At 52.8% G+C, this 18,844-nt stretch overlaps 1 protein-coding gene across 2 annotated transcripts in view; it reads right to left on the bottom strand.

The window, feature by feature from the left end:
* The window catches only part of FAM174B (family with sequence similarity 174 member B), a 35,336-nt gene extending 20,586 nt beyond the window's left edge, over positions 1–14,750 (bottom strand). Inside the window, exon 1 of one of the 2 annotated variants that reach the window (XM_066239545.1) lies at positions 14,244–14,750. In XM_066239545.1, the coding sequence (XP_066095642.1) occupies positions 14,244–14,569 (326 nt within the window). In that variant the 5' untranslated portion in view covers positions 14,570–14,750. The remainder of the gene's footprint in view (positions 1–14,243) is intronic. The other variant, XM_066239544.1, reaches the window with a different exon arrangement.
* Between the last annotated feature and the right edge of the window lie 4,094 nt (positions 14,751–18,844).

Here is an 18,844-nt window from a genome sequence, read left to right as displayed (position 1 = left end):
CGGGGTCCAGCTCCCCACCTGCGCAGACTCACACACCACACCTTTCTCAGGAAAACTGCCCCCCTCTCCACCCGGGTGATTCATGGCTGCCCGGAGGGGGTGGCGGGCTTTGCAAAGAGGCAGGACTTGCCCTTGCGCTGACCGAGCTGTGTGCCCAAGCCACCCATCCCCAACACACAACTGAACAAGCAAGACAGAGGTGACGTCCGGTGTGCCCAAGCACTTAGAAAGCCCCTTGCAGACACTCAGAAAGGGGAGGGGGGCAAGTTTCAAATTTCCTGTGAAGCCAGCCTTCCCTGATAACTACAAAGTCACTCTCTTTTTCACCAAAGCCAGTCTGGGCCGGGTTTTCTGTCACACACAGTCTAAAGACAGGGTTTCGGGGTCACCAAGGGATGAAGGCAGGCACAGCGGGGGGCCAAGACCACCCTGTAACAATAAACACCATCTTGGGGCTTTCCACATTTTGATAATAAACCTGGCACATACAAGCATAATTTTCCCACTTCCTCAAACCCTCTTAAACCCCCGGACTCTTCCCTGCTCTAGGAACAAAAAAACCACACATATAAAAGTGCCTCAGTGACAGTATAAAATATTTTGCTAGGGCTGCCTGTGAAAAGGAAAGCTGCCTGACCAGGCGGTAGTGCAGTGGATAGAGTATCGGACTGGGATGCAGAGGACCCAAGTTCGAGACCCCGAGGTCGCCAGCTTGAGTGCGGGCTCATCTGGTTTAAGCAAAAGCTCACCAGCTTCAACCCAAGGTCACTGGCTTGGTCTGCTGAAGGCCTGCGGTCAAGGCACATATGAGAAAGCAATCAATGAACAACTAAGGTGTTGCAATGTGCAACAAAAAACTGATTGATGCGGCCCTGGCCGGTTGGCTCAGCGGTAGAGCGTCGGCCTAGCGTGCGGAGGACCCGGGTTCGATTCCCGGCCAGGGCACACAGGAGAAGCGCCCATTTGCTTCTCCACCCCTCCGCCGTGCTTTCCTCTCTGTCTCTCTCTTCCCCTCCTGCAGCCAAGGCTCCATTGGAGCAAAGATGGCCCGGGCGCTGGGGATGGCTCTGTGGCCTCTGCCTCAGGCGCTAGAGTGGCTCTGGTCGCAACATGGCGACACCCAGGATGGGCAGAGCATCGCCCCCTGGTGGGCAGAGCGTCGCTCCATGGTGGGCGTGCCGGGTGGATCCCGGTCGGGCGCATGCGGGAGTCTGTCTGACTGTCTCACCCTGTTTCCAGCTTCAGAAAAATGAAAAAAAAACAAAAAAAACAAACAAACCTGATTGATGCTTCTCATCTCTCCGTTCCTGTCTGTCTGTCCCTGTCCATCCCTCTCTCTGACTCTCTCTCTCTGTAAATAAAAAAAAAAAGAAAGAAAAGGAAAGCCAAGGCTACATGGTCATGAGTCTCTGCAGGTGACAGGGGCTCAGCCTTGTGGACAGAGCAATCATCTCACCCAGAAAGGCACGCAGCTAAAGGAAGAAGCACCTGGTTCTAGAAAGATCCCAGGGGTAGAGTCAGACTTTGGTTCAAAACCCAGTGTTGGCCCTGGCCAGTTGGCTCAGCAGTAGAGCGTCAGCCCAGTGTGTGGAAGTCTCGGGTTCAATTCCCAGCCAGGGCACACAGGAGAAGGGCCCATCTGCTTCTCCACCCTCCCCCTCCTTTCTCCCTGTCTCTCTCTTCCCCTCCCACAGCCAAGGCTCCATTGGAGCAAAGTTGGCCTGGGCGCTGAGGATGGCTCCATGGCCTCTACCTCTGGTGCTAGAATGATTCCAGTTGCAATGGAGCAATGTCCCAAAAGGGCCAAGCATCGCCCCCTGGTGGGCGTGCCAGGTGGATCCCAGTCAGACACATGCAGGAGTCTGTCTGTCTGCCTCCCCCACCCTGCTTCTCACGTCAGAAAAATAAAAAAACAAAAAAACAACCAACCCAGCGTTTCGACACATAGGCCTGTATCCACAGCTGTACATGGGCATGGGGGTGGGAGGGCATAGCAGGAGAGAGGCTTTCAAAAACTATCCCGCAGCCTGACCAGGCAGTGGCGCAGTAGATAGAACGTCGGACTGGGATGCAGAGGACCCAGGTTTGAGACCCCAAGGTCGCCAGCTTGAGCACAGACTCATCTGGTTTGAGCAAAGCTCACTGGCTTGGACCCAAGGTCGCTGGCTCAAGCAAGGGGTTACTCGGTCTGCTGAAGGCCCACGGTCAAGGCACATATGAGAAAGCAATCAATGAACAACTAAGGTGTCCCAACGAAAAACTGATGATTGATGCTTCTCATCTCTCTCCATTCCTGTCTGTCTGTCCCTATCTATCCCTCTCTCTGTCTCTGTAAAAACAACAACAACAACAAAAAACTATCCCGCAGAAGGAGGAGGAGGAGAGTCAGGAAACCAAGAGAGAAGAGACCACTGGCCCACCCCCTGCAGCATGGCCCCTGCAGCACGCCCCCTGCAGCACGGCCCCCTGCAGCACGGCCCCCTGCAGCATGGCCCTTGCTGCAGTTCCTCTCCCCTGACACAGGTCTCATCCCACCAGGCGGCCTCCACAAAGTACTGGCAAGTGGGGGTTTTAAATAAACATCCACGCTGTGCTTCAGCAGGAAGAGCAAGACCAGGGACGTTCTACAAGAGACAGGGTCCTTCCACTGGAGCCAAAGCACACATTTCTAACAAGACAGAGAAGTCCAAAATTCTTTTGCTCTGAAATGCAATCCTAAAGCCAGGGGGTTTGTTTACTCAGAGGCCCTCTCAACAGCTGGTCAGCAGCGGGTTCTGGTGAATGCTGGGCGGGCAGGCACCGTTTATACAAACACACAGGCAGAGGAAGCGGAGCTCAGCTGACCAGCTTGGAGAGAGACCTTCCTTCCTTGCCCTGCCCACAAAGAGATACAAAACAAAACAAGCCCATAAGGGCTAGCTTGCGATTGGAAGTTCACTTCGAGGGGTGGTGGTCAGACGGAGAGACAGCACGTCCAGAGACTGGGGCTCAGATCTCGCTCTGCAACTCCTCGGTCTCAGTGCCTCTAAGTGAGCTCACCCACCCTCTACGCCTGTCGAACACGCTCCCGCCAAGCCTTCCAGAACACGGGTGTCCGGCAGCCTTCCAGCGGCGTCATCACACCTTCCCCCTGTCCTGGGGCTGTCCCCTCCCCGCCACACTGCGGCCCCTCTGCTCCAGGACCAGCGCCCAGTCAAGGGAAATGACTCAAAACACTAGGTCAAAGGTTCAAATGTCCCAGAGCCCATAAGCACAGAAAACCAGTGATGTGGGCCTGATGTGACATAAACATTAGTGCAAACAGGTGATGTCTGGCCATCTGGCTGTCATCTTTCTGTCCCCGAGTCAAAGAGATACAAGGAGTGGTGCTTCGCAGGCCCGGAGAAGGGATGGAAGCCACCAACTTCCGCACGTTGCCGTCACTGGGAACAGAGGCCCCAGGTTTCCAAACATTTCCACTAGTCAAGAAAAATGGGAGATCTAGATTTTGATTTGAAGACTCCCAATTTCTTTGTGTTCTCAACTTCAGTTGTTAAAAACACTGTGCAGAACAAAACAAAACAAAAAAAGCTATCGAGGGGCCACCAGTTCACAACCTCTGACTCAAGTCTCCTGGCCATGGGCATTGGTCATGAGAACCAAGCATGAGTGACACCGAATAACTCAGCTAAAAGCCGTGAAGCCACAGAAATGGAATGACACACATTCAGCTGGGTCTCCCTATAGCTGTTCTCAGCGGCTCGTTTACGATGACAGGGGACTGGCCGCCATTTATACAACCTAGTTGCTCCCACTCTCTTGGGCACTGTCCCCTCAGGATGACAAAGTGGTGCCATGTTGACTGACCCCAACACCTGCACCCAGCACACCACACACAGTGTGTCCACTGGGGCTTATGCTTCATACAGAACCACACAGCATGGGCCAGGCAACCCCAAAAAGCTCAACCACGATTTTTAGGGCTTTTCCCCACCACACTCCAGTGTTGCACCTCCCTCTGCCTCACCCTTGTTTCTCTTTCCCTCTCTCAGTGCCAGAGGGACAGACCCAGCTCTCGCCCTTCTAAGACAAAGTCATCCTACCCCGAGTTTGAACTGTTTGAGGAGCCACATGAAATAGGGTCACAGCAATGCCCCAAGACCTGTTATTCCAGCTCCCGAATGTGTTTGCCAAGGGCTGGGTTGTTTGTTTCTGTGACGTGTCAGTGAGGAAAGCAGTGCTTTAGGGTGAGGAAGGCGGGGCTTAGAGTGAGAAAGGGGGGAGGGCTTAGTGTGAGGAAGGGAGGGCTTAGGGTGGGGGGGAGGGCTTAAGGGGAGGAGGGAGGGCTTAGGGGGAGGAAGGTGGGGCTTAGAGTGAGGGCTTAGTGTGAGAAAGGCAGGGCTTAGAGTGAGGAAGGGGGAGGGCTTAGGGGGAGGGGGGAGGGCTTAGGGTGAGAAAGGTGGGGCTTAGAGTGAGGAAAGGAGGGCTTAGGGTGGGGGGGAGCGCTTAGGGGGAAGAGGGAGGGCTTAGGGGGAGGAAGGTGGGGCTTAGAGGAAGGCAGGGCTTAGAACAAGAAAGAGGGGTCTTAAAGGAAAGAAAGTGGCCTCTGGGGTAACTCCCTTGGTTCAAGGGCAGCAACGAGATGACCAAGAAGGGCTCTTCGGTGGACCCAGGGGCCCCAACATAGCCTGGAAACTGTGGTGTGACTGTGCTCTGGGACACACATCGTAAGGGATCTACTTGTCCCTGCGACATGTCGGTTCTTGCCACCAGGACCCCCACTTCGGGGTCAGTTATCTCTCAGCAGAAGCTCCTGACTGTCTACCTCAAACCCAGATGTTCGGCTGCGTGGCTGGCATTTCCACGAGCCAATTTCACCTGTCCATCATTGTCCCCCTGTAAGCCTCCCTCGACCTTGACTGCCTGTCCCCGTCACCACGGACCCCTCTTCAGGCCCTTCCTCACACTGTCCTCTTCTTCCTCTCTCTCCACTCAGGCTGCCAGCCCTGCCTCCTGGTGCTTCCAGCACCTTCCACAGGTCTCACCAAGCCTCCTGTATCTAAAGTAGCCCTCTGATTATTTCAAATCTTCCGCTTGCTCCTCTGACCCCACAAACCCCAGAAGTCTCCAGTTGAAGTTCATGTCTTCCAAAATCCCACTGCACCAGGGGAAGGGGCGAGCATGCTGGACCAGAAGTCAGACTCCTGCCCTTCCCCCGCCGCATGGCCTTGAGCAAGACACTTCAGACCTCTGCACCTGGATCTACTCACCCGTAAAATGGGGATCCAACAGCATACCCGTCATGAGAATGAGGGAATGCCTAAAATCCTTAGCACAGAGACTGGTACACAGTAAGAACTTAATAAATAACAGTTGCTGCCTGACCAGGCGGTGGCGCAGTGGATAGAGTGTCAGACTGGGATGTGGAGGACCCAGGTTCGAGACCCCAAGGTCGCCAGCTTGAGCGCGGGCTCATCTGGTTTGAGTAAAGCTCACCAGCTTGAGCCCAAGGTCGCTGGCTCGAGCAAGGGGTCACTCGGTCTGCTGTAGCCCCAGTGGTCAAGGCACATATGAGAAAGCAATCAATGAACAACCAAGGAATCGCAATGAAGAAGTGATGTTTCTCATCTCTCTCCCTTCCTGACTATCTGTCCTTATCTGTCCCTCTCTCTGTCTCTGCCAAAAAATAAAAATAACAGTTGCTATTATTACTGACATCATCATGATTACAAGTGATCAATTGCTTAAACCCTACTCACAGCAAAACCTGCTTGGCCCACTGGGTCCTAGAAGAACCTGTTTTTCTTTAAATCCTCACAAGTCCTGTCCCTCCTCCTTCCTATCTGCCTTCCTAGGTCATTCTGTATCCAGCCAAAGCCCTTGGGCCCCTTCCTTTAACAGCTTACTTAGTGTTGCTCTTTTAAATTTATTTTATTTTTTAGCAAGAGAGAGACAGATACATAGGAAGGGAGAAAGATGAGAAACGTCGGCTCGTAGTTGTGTCGTTTTATCTGTTCACTGATTACTTCTCATACCTGCCCTGACTGGGGGACTCCAGCCGAACCAGTGATGCCTTGCTCAAGCCAGTGACCTTAGGCGTAAGCCAGCAACCATTGGGCTCACGTTGATGATCTCACGCTCAAGCCCTTGACCTCGGGGTTTCTTTTTTCTTTTTTCATTTTTACGAAGCTGGAAACGGGGAGGCAGTCAGACAGACTCCAGCATGCACCCAACCGGGATCCACCCAGCATGCCCACCAGGGGGCGATGCTCTGCCCATCCAGGGTGTCACTCTGTCACGACCAGAGCCATTCTAGAACCTGAGGCAGAATGGAGCCTCGGCTGCGGGAGGGGAAGAGAGAGACAGAGAGGTAGGAGAGGGGGAGGGGTGGAGAAGCAGATGGGCGCTTCTCCTGTGTGCCCTGGCCGGGAATCGAACCCGGGACTCCTGCACGCCAGGCCGATGCTCTACTGCTGAGCCAACCAGCCAGGGCCGACCTCGGGGTTTCAAACCTGGGTCATCAGCATCCCAGGTTGGTGTTCTATCCACTACGCCACCTCCCGGTCAGGCTAGTGTTGCTTTGGATACATCACATCACTCCCCCAGGTGGACTGGATTGCTTCTTATCTACCAGTAGCATCATCGCAGGGCATCATCCTGTCTCCCAGGCTGAACTGGAAGCTCCTGTGCCTGTGGTGTGTTCCCAGAGGCAGCCTCGACATTCACAGCAGGTCTCAATAAACACACGGAGAAGAATGAGCCATTCAGCCATGTTTTCTCCTAGGTCCTTGGCTGGGCACTGGGGACACCCAGCCGGTCCATTTCAAAACCCAGCCCACCACATCTTGAAGGCCCAGAAAGGACAAGCTGAGTATCAGAACCTCTGGGCTTCAGTCTGACTTTTCCTACAAACTTACTAGGGGACCTTAACAAGCCCTTTCCATTTCTAGGCCTCAGTCTCCTCACCTGTACAATGGGTGAAGGGAAGGAGGTCAGGGGAGTTCTGAATGCAAAGAAACCCAACACCTGAGAGGTTATAAGGCCTTTGCACCCTCCCAGTCCTGACAGCCTTGCCCATGGCCTTCACCATGGACTTCTTCTGCTTTACACCCACCAATGAGCATGGGTTTCGTCCTCCCTGTGCCCCAGAAAAATAAGTATCAAGTGAGGTTGCCGGTTCAAGACCCTGGGCTTGCCTGGTCAAGGCACATATGGGAGTTGATGCTTCCTGGTCCTCCTCCACTTCTCTCTCTTTTCTCTAAAATTAATAAATAAAAATTTTTTTAATGTCAAGGACAGGGACTGGGCTGTCTAACCATGGCTCTGCCCCAAGCCCCTATTTATTAAAATAATACTGATATACTAATGAGCAATAACTGAACACATTTCAGAATGGTAACTTTCCCCAAATCCTAATGGTACCAAGCTTTTCTATTTTCTCTTAACATTGGGGGGGGGGGAACAGAGATAATGAGAGAGACAGAGAGAGGGACAGATAGGGACAGATAGACAGGAAGAGAGAGAGATGAGAAGCATCGATTCTTCGTTGTGGCACCTTAGTTGTTCATTGATTTCTTTCTCATATGTGCCTTGACCGGGGGGGGGGGGGGGGGGGGCCTACAGCAGAGTGAGTGGCCCCTTGCTCAAGCCAGTAACCTTGGGCTCAAGCCAGCGACCATGGGATCACGTCTATGATCCCATGCTCAAGCCAGCAACCCCACTCTCAAACTGGTGAGCCCGTGCTCAAGCCGGCGACCTCGGGGTTTCGAACCTGAGTCCTCTGCATCTCAGTCCAACACTGTATCCACCGTGCCACCACCTGGTCAGGCTATTTCCTCTTAACTTTTATTCTTATTATAAATGTCAATCCACAGAAATGGGAGCTTCGAGACTTCCAGGCTAAGCAGGAAAGTTTCCGTCCCTTTTCTAAGACATGGCTGGGCAAAGCAGCTCAGCTTCTGCGCTCCCAGCATCAGCAGGACATGGCGGCGGCATTATCTGCACACGCGACAGCTGGGTGATGTCAGATCACCTAGAGTCCGGCTTCCCCGCCCTCCCCCAGGAAGCACCAAAACAAACCCTCCTTTCAGATAAGAGGGCTTGACAGAGCTTTTGAAATAAGAGGTGGCTGGGCACACGGCCAACGGAGATCGGGGGGAAAGGTGGCCCCGGCAGGGGAGCTGGGAGACTTGCCAAGACAGGGGGAAAGGTTCCCCGGGAAGAAAAGGGGAGTCGTGGCGTCAGGTGGGAGTTTCTGACTGCCGCCATCTTGTTTGTAAGACACCTGAGAGTAAAATTCGACCCTCCCTCCCCCGTCTCAAAGGGTAACAGAGCCCCGGGACAAACACTGGGAACAGCTGCCACTGGGTCCATGCTAACCCAGCCAACATACCGACCTCAAAAACGGGAGGAACTGAAGTTTTCTCCTCCCTAGAGACAGCCTTCCAGCTCTCAGAAACACATCAAGGAGCAGACACGAAGGGTTGGGGGGACAGAAGGCTTCACAGTGAGCTGAGCGGACCTGGGAGTGTACCGCGCGCACACACACACACACACACTCACTCACACACACACGCGCTCACACACACACACACGCACACACACACTCACACACACGCTCACACACGCTCATACTCACACACACACTCACTCACACACACTCACACACACTCCTCACACACTCACACACACACCCCCACACACACACACACTCCCACACTCCCATCAAAGGGCCTCTGCCTCCAAACTGCCTTTCCCTCCTTCCAATTTTGTCTCGTCTTAAAATACTTGTCCTTAATGATTGAAATACATGAGAAAAGGTATAAACGATTCTGCAGGTGGGGAAATCTTACGGATTAGTAAGTATGGAAAGATATGGCTACTCAACCTCAATAGGAAATGGGGACCCGCCTGACCAGGCGGTGGTACAGTGGATAGAGCATCGGACTGGGATGCGGAAGGACCCAGGTCCTTCCTAGGTCACTAGCCCGAGACCCCAAGGTCACTAGCTTGAGCGCGGGCTCATCTGGTTTGAGCAAAAGCTCACCAGCTTGGACCCAAGGTCGCTGGCTCGAGCAAGGGGTTACTCGGTCTGCTGAAGGCCCGCGGTCAAGGCACATATGAGAAAGCAATCAATGAACAACTAAGGTGTCGCAACGAAAAACTAATGATTGATGCTTCTCATCTCTCTCTGTTCCTGTCTGTCCCTATCTATCCCTCTCTCTGTCACTATAAAAAAATTTAAAAAAAGAAAATGGGGACATGCAAAACAAAGCAATGTGATACCCAATCACACCCATTTATTTGGTTGGAAAACCTTAGCAAGCCTGATCGTGCCGACAAGTCCTCGATATGATGGGAGGATATAAGAACCCACAGGCATTGCAGATGGGACGGTAAACTGGTAAATACGCAAGGAAATCCAGTCTGTGCACCCGGAAACCCAGGAGTCCCCCTCCCAGCTGCACACCCCAGGTGCCATCATGCAGGCCCTCGGGAGGTCTCCCCCAAGGTGAACGAGGAACCAAGCGTACAGACAGGGAGAGAAATAATGAACAGATGTCCATGGTAAGGAAACTCCGACAATATAGGGATATCTCATGAATAATAAAGATGCGATAAATGACCTATACATTGCCTGACCTGTGGTGGCACAGTGGATAATGCATCGACCTAGAAATGCTGAGGTCGCCGGTTCGAAACCCTGGGCTTGCCTGGTCAAGGTACATATGGGAGTTGATGCTTCCAGCTCCTCCCCCCTTCTCTCTCTCTCTCCCTCTCTCTCTCCTCTCTAAAAATGAATAAAGAAAAAAAGAAAAAAAAATGACCTACACATTCATGTGTACACATACATGCACATACATACTGTAGATTTTTTTGAACATTCACACGTATCATTTATTTATATGAGCTCATACTGAACATGTGTGTTATAACCTGTTCTACTCAACAATAAATATAATGAGCATTCTAGTGACACCATCATTTTTAACAGCTACACAGTATTCCTCTGTAAGGATCACCATAATTTCTGTAGCCCAGGCGTCGGGAACTTATGGCTCGCAGGCCAAATGTGGCTCTTTTGATGGCTGCATCTGGCTCGCAGACAAATCTTTAATTAAAAAAAATAATAACATTAAAAATATAAAATATTCTCATGTATTACAATCCATTCATTTCCTACCGCTCAAGTTCATGGTTGCGGGTGACTGGAGCCAATCACAGCTGTCCTCCGGGACAATACCAGATTTTTATTGGATAATGCGTAATGTACACAGGTCATTGTATGGCTCTCACGGAATTACATTTTAAAATATGTGGTGTTCGGCCCTGGCTGGTTGGCTCAGTGATAGAGCGTCGGTCCTGCGTGCAGAAGTCCCGGGTTCGATTCCTGGCCAGGGCACACAGGAGAAGCGCACATCTGCTTCTCCACCCCTCCCCCTCTCCTTCCTCTCTGTCTCTCTCTTCCCCTCCCGCAGCCGAGGCTCCATGGGAGCAAGGATAGCCCGGGCGCTGAGGATGGCTCCATGGCCTCTGCCTCAGGCACTAGAGTGGCTCTGGTTGCAACAGAGCGACGCCCCGGAGGGGTAGAGCATCGCCCCCTGGTGGGCGTGCTGGGTGGATCCCGGTCGGGCGCATGCGGGAGTCTGTCTGACTGCCTCGTTTCCAGCCTCAGAAAAATACAAAAAAAATAATAATAATATGTGGCGTTCATGGTTCTCTCAGCCAAAAAGGCTCCCGACCCCTGCTGTAACTAACCAGTGCCCAACTGTCGGATACTCAGGTTATCGAAACCTGTCTGCCGTCAGCTACACCTGCTCTGAATTTCACTGCCCGTGCATCTTTGCTGAATTAATAAAATTAGCATAGCAAAGAATATGTATCACAGTGAAAACCATCTGTGCCTTAGGAACAGAATTGCTTGATTAAAGATATATACTTTTTTTTTCACTACAATTCACAATCTTTGCTTCTAATTTTACGTTTCCTGGATCCACATTGTTTTCCGTTGTCCAGCAAAGTGACTCCTTCAGGGAAAAAAGACAAATGGGCTAGGACTGCCGCTTTATACGCAGTAACCCTGCACTTATTCCTCCCTATCTACATTGTTAAGAAAGGGAAAGGCCACCATGCAAACAAACTCCGACCTCACAGGTGTCCGCCATGGGCCAGCTGTCAGCAATGCAAACTACCCAGAAGTTCAACATTCGTTTGCTAAAAATATCTTGATTAGATGCCAGCTTGTGCCTGGAGCCACAAGTAGGTGTTAGAGAGACGCAAATGATTAAGGCCCAGCCCTGCTCTCCAGAGCCCTCTGCCTCCCGTGGCAAAGGGGCATGTTCAGTGACATTCATGACTCCGGGTAGGAAACTCAGAACTCCAGCGTGCTCTGGAGCGCGGGGCCCCGGCGGGGGAAGTCCTCCCACTGGAGACAGCTCAGGGGGACAAACAGCAGGGAGCTCCCAGCCAGGGTCAAAGCGGGGCAGGACATGCAGGCCTGAAGCCACACGCTACCTCCAGAGAACCCCTGGGGGCCCAGGAGGGTTGGAGCTGGGCGCAGAGCCAAGACAGGGGCTCAGGAGGGAGGTGAGACCGGGGACCTGAAGAGCCAGCTCGCCCACAGGCTGAGAAGAGGGGAGAGTGGGAGCCAGGACAAGGTTGGTGGCAGGAGCACCAGCCCGGAGGCAATGGCGGTGATTCAGAGTAAGCAGGGAATCAGGGCGGGCAGGGGTACGGGCAGGTGGGAGGCTTCCGTGGGTGAAAGGGCCGTGGGCACAGGTGAGACAGCCTCAGGGTGACGGGGGCAGACCCGGCAGGAGTGGCACCTGCCTGCTGGGAAGCGGGGAGAGGGCACCAGGGTGAAGGCCGCCCCCCGGGGGACTGAGCCCGCAGAGGACCGCAGAAAGGGGGCCAGGTCACAGCGCGGACCACTTAGCAGTGCCACAGGGCACTGAGGCTGCCTCAGCCACGGGCTTGTCCAGCGTTCTACCATCGGACAGATGAGCCAATCCACACCTCGGGACACAACTTCCCCCTCTGCCAAGGAGCACATGGGACTGTGTGCCATCCAGGCCCTTCCCAGCTGTAAATGCCGGATGTTCCTCTCCACATCAGAGACCGGGGTGGCAGCTGTCATTCTGCGAACCCACCCCAAAGAGACTGCCTTCCTGGGTGGAAGAGGCAGACGACATCCACACCGGCTCCTCTGTGAAGTCAGAGCGCTCTCCCAACACTTCAGGCTGAAGGGGACCCTAAGGGGACCTGTCCCTGCCCGCCCCAGTGCCGCTCCCCCATTCAAACCTGCCTCCCAGAGCCCTCGCATCTGGCCGCATGCTGCTGCCTTTCTCCCCCACTCCTGGATAATAAGGAGCAGACTGGCAAAATAGTTCAAATACCTTCTTGAAAAGTACACCACCTTCTGGGCTCGGCAGCCTATTCTGAGCTAAATGTTGCAAACCTCCAGGCTCAGAATGGCTGTAGGCATCCACTCTCACTCCAACTGAACAATCAGGGAATAGGTCAAGGATAAGGGAGCCTCCGCTGAAGGCCAGCGAGGGGTAAGGAGACACTGGCCATGGCTGTCCCTAAGTATGGGAGCTGGACACCAACCCCAGCCAGCCAGCCAGCCAGCAGGGCGGGAGCGGGGTCCTAAGGAGGATGAACAAGGCTGGGGCCCGGGGCGTCCAGGAAAGGGAGCCACGGCCTCACCCGGATGTTCAGGAGAACTACACGGAGGAAGACGCATGGGCTCTGGGCCGCGGCGGCTGCATGCAGTCAGGGCAGGTGTGAAGCAGGATGCCCAGCCCAGGAGTGGGGAAGCACAATCTGCAGAGTGCAGGAAAAGAAGCCAGCGACAGAGAGACAGAGAGGAGGCTTGGAAGGGCTGGTGGCCGCAGGGGGCACAGGCGTCAGTTTGTAAAGGCTCCACTTGCCATGCCCAGCTAATGGCCACTAGGAGCCATTGAGGTTTGTAAGCAGAGGTGGGAGGATGGGATAAACGGGGACAATTCAATTCCCACGTGAAAGGGACCAACCAGCACAGTGAGGAACAGCGTGGCCTATGCCAGGGCACAGGATGGTGGGTGGATGGGGGACCACAGTTCCCTCCCTCTCCGTTTTCTTAGATCCACTGGCATTTACTCCTACAGACCCAAAAGAAAACACCTGGACTCAAAGTCACAGCGCAACTACAGCAAACCTCTAGGCAACTCCCCACCCTTCCCTTCCAGGTCGGGTCTCTGCTCCTGCCCGGGAGAATGCTCCCACAGAGAGAACAAGCCCCCGCCCCCACACCTCCCGCAGCTGATCAAAACCCCAGCACTCAGTGTACACCTGAAGGGAAGCGAATGGGCAGTGAATAATCACACACACACACACACACACACACACACACACACACACACACATACTTGGGGCCTGCGGGAGTAAGAGGACACATCTGGTTCATTTCCTACAAAGGCAGGATTTCCCGGGCATTAGGGGAAAACACACTCTGTGTATCCACTGCAGCTCTCTCCCTCTCCCTACTCCAGGAACACGGCGTCCTTCCCAACTTCCCAAGCACTTTCTCCCTGAACTGAAGCAACCTAAGGCCTCTCCAAGATCCCTTATGCCCTTATGCCCATGGAATCTTAATTAGACCAGCCCAGTCAGGCAGAAGCAGAGCACAGCTGTCTGTCTCCCACTCACAGAAAATACTGAGGCCCCAAGTCACCAAGCATCCTGAAGCCCAGCTCCCAACAGGTGTCCTGCAGACATCTCCACGTGCTAGACACTGCACAAGGAAGAGGGGATAGGCAGGTTGGGGGTGAGGGAGCCTCAGAAGAAGGACCTCGCACGAGGGCTAGCAAGGTGGGCAAGCTTGAAGTCAGTCGAGCACAGAATTCTACCTCTGCCACTGACTTTACGCGGGAAATTTTTTCATCTGTGAAACCGGTATATAAATAAATTCCGTGTAACGTTATCAAACTTCAGAGAGCTACTGTTAGTGTTAAGCATTAACAGAGAGTTCGAAGAAATCCAATATTTATGTTATGTGTACGTAGTTAAAAGAGGAAAAATTCCGAAAATGTTACCAGGAAAACCAGGCGAGCGCACCGCCACGGGGCAGCGGAGGAAGCCGGGTTGATGGAGCACCCCAGGGCAGGGAGGTGGCACAGAGCCGCGCACTTAAAGCATCTGTGCGCCCAGGTGGCGCGGCGGCCGGGAAACAGCCGGTAGCGGGTGCAGGTGGTCCTGCCCGGGAAGGGGACAACTGGACCCACCTGAAGACGCGCAGCAGCAGGCAGGCGATGAGGAAAGCGGTGAAGGCGCACGCCACGATCACGGCCGCCTTCAGGGTGGGCAGGTCGCGGAGCAGGCTGGAGATGCGGGTGACCAGGGCGTCGCCGCTGCTATTGGAGCTGCCGCCGCCGCCTGCCGCCGCCGCCTCCGCAGACCCGGTCCGGGTGGTGTTCGCAGGCCGTGGGCCGGGCGGCGGGAGCTCGGGCTGCAGCGCCGCGGCTGGCTGGGCACGGCGGGCGCGGGCGGCGGGCGCGGAGAGGAGCGCGAGCAGCAGCAGCAGCAGCGGCGCCAGAGGCGCGGCGCGCATGGTGCGGGCGGGCGGCGCGGGCGGGCAGGGCGCGCGGCTGAGCCCGGCTCCCGCACCCGCGCGGAGGCCTGCACCCGGGACTTTCCCGGCCGAGGCGGCTGCGCGGTTCTTGGCAGGAAACTGCGGCGCCCGGAAGAGCCCGCGCCGCCGCCGCCGCCGCCGCCGCCGCCGCTGCCAACACGTTGCACCGAGTCATTCGACCCGCCGCGGCCCCACGTGGGCGGGGCAGGCCACTAGGCCGGGTTGCGGGCTTCGCACTGCTCACCCGCGGCCCCAATCACCCTGAGGACCTAGGACTCCTTGTGCAAGCTCTGTGCTGCAGTTTCCGTTTTATTTCATTTAATTCTGCAATCCCTTTCAGAGACAAGTAATTGCTAGTCTCGTGTAATAGTTAGGACCCAGAGAGCCAGCTCACAGCAACCCAGGTTGTACCAGACTGAGGGTCCAAGGCTATGCGACCTGGAGGTAAAGCCCATTTCACAGAAGAGAAAACTGAAGCCGCTAGGGCAGGGGTCGCGAGCCAGATGTGGCTCTTTTGATGGCTGCATCTGGCTCACAGACAAATCTTTAATAAAAAAAAATAATGTTAAAAATATAAAACAGCCTGACCAGGCAGTGGTGCAGTGGATACAGCATCGGACTGGGACACAGAGGACCCAGGTTCAAAACCCTGAGGTCGCCAGCTTGAGCGCAGGCTCATCTGGTTTGAGCAAGGCTCACCAGCTTGAGCCCAAGGTCACTGGCTTAAGCAAGGGGTCACTTGCTCTGCTGTAGCCTCATGGTCAAGGCACATATGAGAAAGCAATCAATGAACAACTAAGGTGCTGCAACAAAGAATTGATGCTTCTAATCTCTCTCACTTCTTGTCTGTCCCAATTTGTCCCTCTCTCTGTCTCTGTCACAAAAAAAAAAATGAGTTGATGTTTCTTATCTCTCTCCCTTCCTGTCTGTGCCTGTCTGTCACTCTCTCTCACTAAAAGAAAAAATAAATAAATAAATAAAATAAAACATTCTCATGTATTACAATCCATTCATTTCCTACCGCTCATGTTCATGGTTGCAGGTGGCTGGAGCCATTCACAGCTGTCCTCCGGGACAACAACAAATTTTTATTTGATAATACGTAAGGTACCTGGGTCGTTATATGGCTCTCACAGAATTACATTTTAAAATGTGGCGTTCGTTCATGGTTCTCTCAGCCAAAAAGGTTCCCGACCCCTGTGCTAGGGTGACGCAGGTTGCATCCCTTGCATGTATTTCAGTATCTCCCCAATTTCCCTCTTTCTGTCAAAAAGAGTTTTTTTATCTCATGGCTTCGGTAATTCAGGCATCTTGCACACCTCTGCTCATGATCTGGACTGGAATATATGCTTCTGCGTTCACAATTCACCGAGGACAGGGGACTAACAGTCTCCTTCCCAGGCTGAAGATTCAGATCCCAGGGAATCTCTGCTTGGCTGCCTGATTAGGAAGCTAGATGATGGGAAAGTGAAGGTCCTAGTGTGAGGTCTGAAGGTGGGATTTGATGGAGAGACAGAGGGCCTTCCTGGCGCACTAGAAAGTGCGTACACTGCCTGACCTGTGGTGGCGTAGTGGATCAAACCTCGACCTGGAACACTGAGGTTGCAGGTTCAAAACCCTAGGTTTGCCCAGCCAAGGCACATGTGGGAGTTGGTGCTTCCTGCTCCTCCCCCCTTCTCTCTCTCACTCTGTCTCTCTTCTCTAAAATGAATAAATAAATAAATAAAATAAATAAATAAAAATAATTAAAAAAAAAAAAGTGCGTACACTGAGGGCCCGGGGTTCCGCCCTTCACCCTGGTAATGGCTTCAGACAGGAAGCTGTCCAGTGTTGGGTAAACAGGCAAACACACAAGACAAGGACTCGGTCCAGCTGGCTCTTGGACTTGCTAAAGAAAGAGACAGCTAAATCCAGACAGTAGAGTACATTGGTTAGCCATTACTGCCTTAAAAAATCACCCCAAAACTTTTTCTTTAATTTTTTTTATTTGTTTATTTTTTTTACAGAGACAGAGAGTAAATCAGAGAGAGAGATAGACAGGGACAGACAGAAAGGAACAAAGAGAGATGAGAAGCATCAATCATTGGTTTTTCATTGCACATTGCGACACCTTAGTTGTTCATTGATTGCTTTCTCACATGTGCCTTGACTGTGGGCCTTCAGCAGACCGAGTAACCCCTTGCTGGAGCCAGCAACCTTGGGTTCAAGCTGGTGGGCTTTTTGCTCTAACCAGATGAGCTTGCGCTCAAGCCGGCAACCTCAGGGTCTCGAACCTGGGTCCTCTGCATCCCAGTCCAACGCTCTATCCACTGCGACACCGCCTGGTCAGGCTCACCCCAAAACTTTAAGGCTTAAAACAGCACACATACATTATCTCACAGTTGGTGTGGGTCAGGAATCTGAGCATAGCTTAGCTGGGCCATCTGCTTCAGGGCCTTTCACAAGGGGTCAGTCAAAGTGCCAGCTGGGGCTGGGGTCTCACCTGAAGACTCAAGTGGGGAAGGACCTGCTTCCAAGTCCAATCAGTGCTTGTTGGCCAGATTCAGCTGACCACAGACCATTATTTGGACTAAGACCTCAGTTCCCCACTGGTTTTTGGCCACAAGCTGCCCTCCGTTCTTTATCATGTGGGGTTTTCTGACATGGCAGCTTGCCTTATCAAAAGTTACAAGTCCAAGGCCCTTACGCTCAGTGGTAGAGCGTAAGCCTGGCGTGCAGGAGTCCCAGGTTTGATTCCCGGCCAGGGCACACAGGAGAAGTGCCCATCTGCTTCTCCATTTCTCCCCCTCTCCTTCCTCTCTGTCTCTTTTCCCCTCCCACAGCCAAGGCTCCATTGGAGTAAAGTTTGCCCGGGCGCTGAGGATGGCTCTGTGGCCTCTGCCTCAGGCGCTAGAATGGCTCTGATTGCAGCAGAGCAACGCCTCAAGATGGGCAGAACATCGCCCCCTGGTGGGCATGCCAGGCGGATCCCAGTCAGGCGCATGTGGGAGTCTGTCTGGCTGCCTCCTGGTTTCTAGCTTCGGAAAAATACAAAAATAAATAAATAAATAAAAATAAAAAATAAAAGTTACAAGTCCAGAAGGCAAAAGTGTCTTTTAGCAAGACAGAAGTCACTATCTAATGAAAGCCAGTCACAGAAATGGCATCCCTACGCCTTTGCTATATATATTCTGTTGGTTAGAGACAAGTCACAGATCTTATCCACACTCAAGGGGAGGAATTAGACAAGGGTATGAATATCAGGAAGAGGGGATCCCTCAGGCCATCTAAGAAGATGGCTGCCACAGTATGTGCTACATTTTGATTTTATGAAATGAACAATAATAGGTTATCAGAAGTCACCACCCAGAAAGTGCTATTTGAAATGTACACTGACGCCTGACCATGCAGTGGCGCAGTGGATAGAACATCAGCCTGGGACTCTGAGGACCTAGGTTCAAAACTCTCAGGTCATCGGCTTGAGTGTGGGCTCCTCTGGCTCGAGTTCAGGCTCACCATATTTAGCGTGGAGTCGCTGACTTGAGCATGGGTTCATAGACATGACCCCATGATTGCCGCCTTGAGCCCAAAGGTTGCTGGCTTGAACCCAAGGTCACTGGCTTCAGCAAGGGGTCACTGACTCGGATGGAGCCCCCCGTCAAGGCACATATGAGAAAGCAATCAATGAACATCTAAGGTGTGCCACAATGAAGAATTGATGCTTCTCATCTCTCTCCCCTCCTGTCTGTCTGTCTCTTTCACTTAAAAAAAGAAAAATATTATCATGTCATCATGATAGAATTTATCAAAGAAATTCCTAATGAGCCACCTCTGACAGCCATGATATTGCAGCACTGGCCTCTAAGGCATAAAACTCTGATGTCACACGTTTACATTTCAGTCCTTATCAGAAATTCTTACGTGGTAGAGCAAAGAGGGACTGGGTTTGGGAGACTCTCACTCAACATGAGAGGTTTGACCACTGAGTGTCCTTGGCCAAGGACTTAACCACAAAATTCAAGGTTTTTTTTTTAAGTGTCTAAAATGAGTACAGTCATACTTAACTCAAAAAGGTCACTGGAAACCTTGGCCAGATAACTCGGTTGGAGCATCATCCTGATAAACCAAGGTTGTGGGTTTGATCCCCAGTCAAGGCACATACAAGAATCACCAATGAATGCATAAATAAATGGAACAACAAACTGATGCTTCTCTCTCTCCTGACCCCTTCCTCTCTCTCTAAAAATCAAAAGATTTTTTTTTCTTCAAAAAAGT

Source organism: Saccopteryx bilineata, chromosome 7 (genome assembly GCF_036850765.1).
Source record: "Saccopteryx bilineata isolate mSacBil1 chromosome 7, mSacBil1_pri_phased_curated, whole genome shotgun sequence".
Taxonomy (NCBI): domain Eukaryota; kingdom Metazoa; phylum Chordata; class Mammalia; order Chiroptera; family Emballonuridae; genus Saccopteryx; species Saccopteryx bilineata.
The sequence above is the reverse complement of the archived record's forward strand: the minus strand, read 5'-3'. Positions and strand labels throughout refer to the sequence as shown.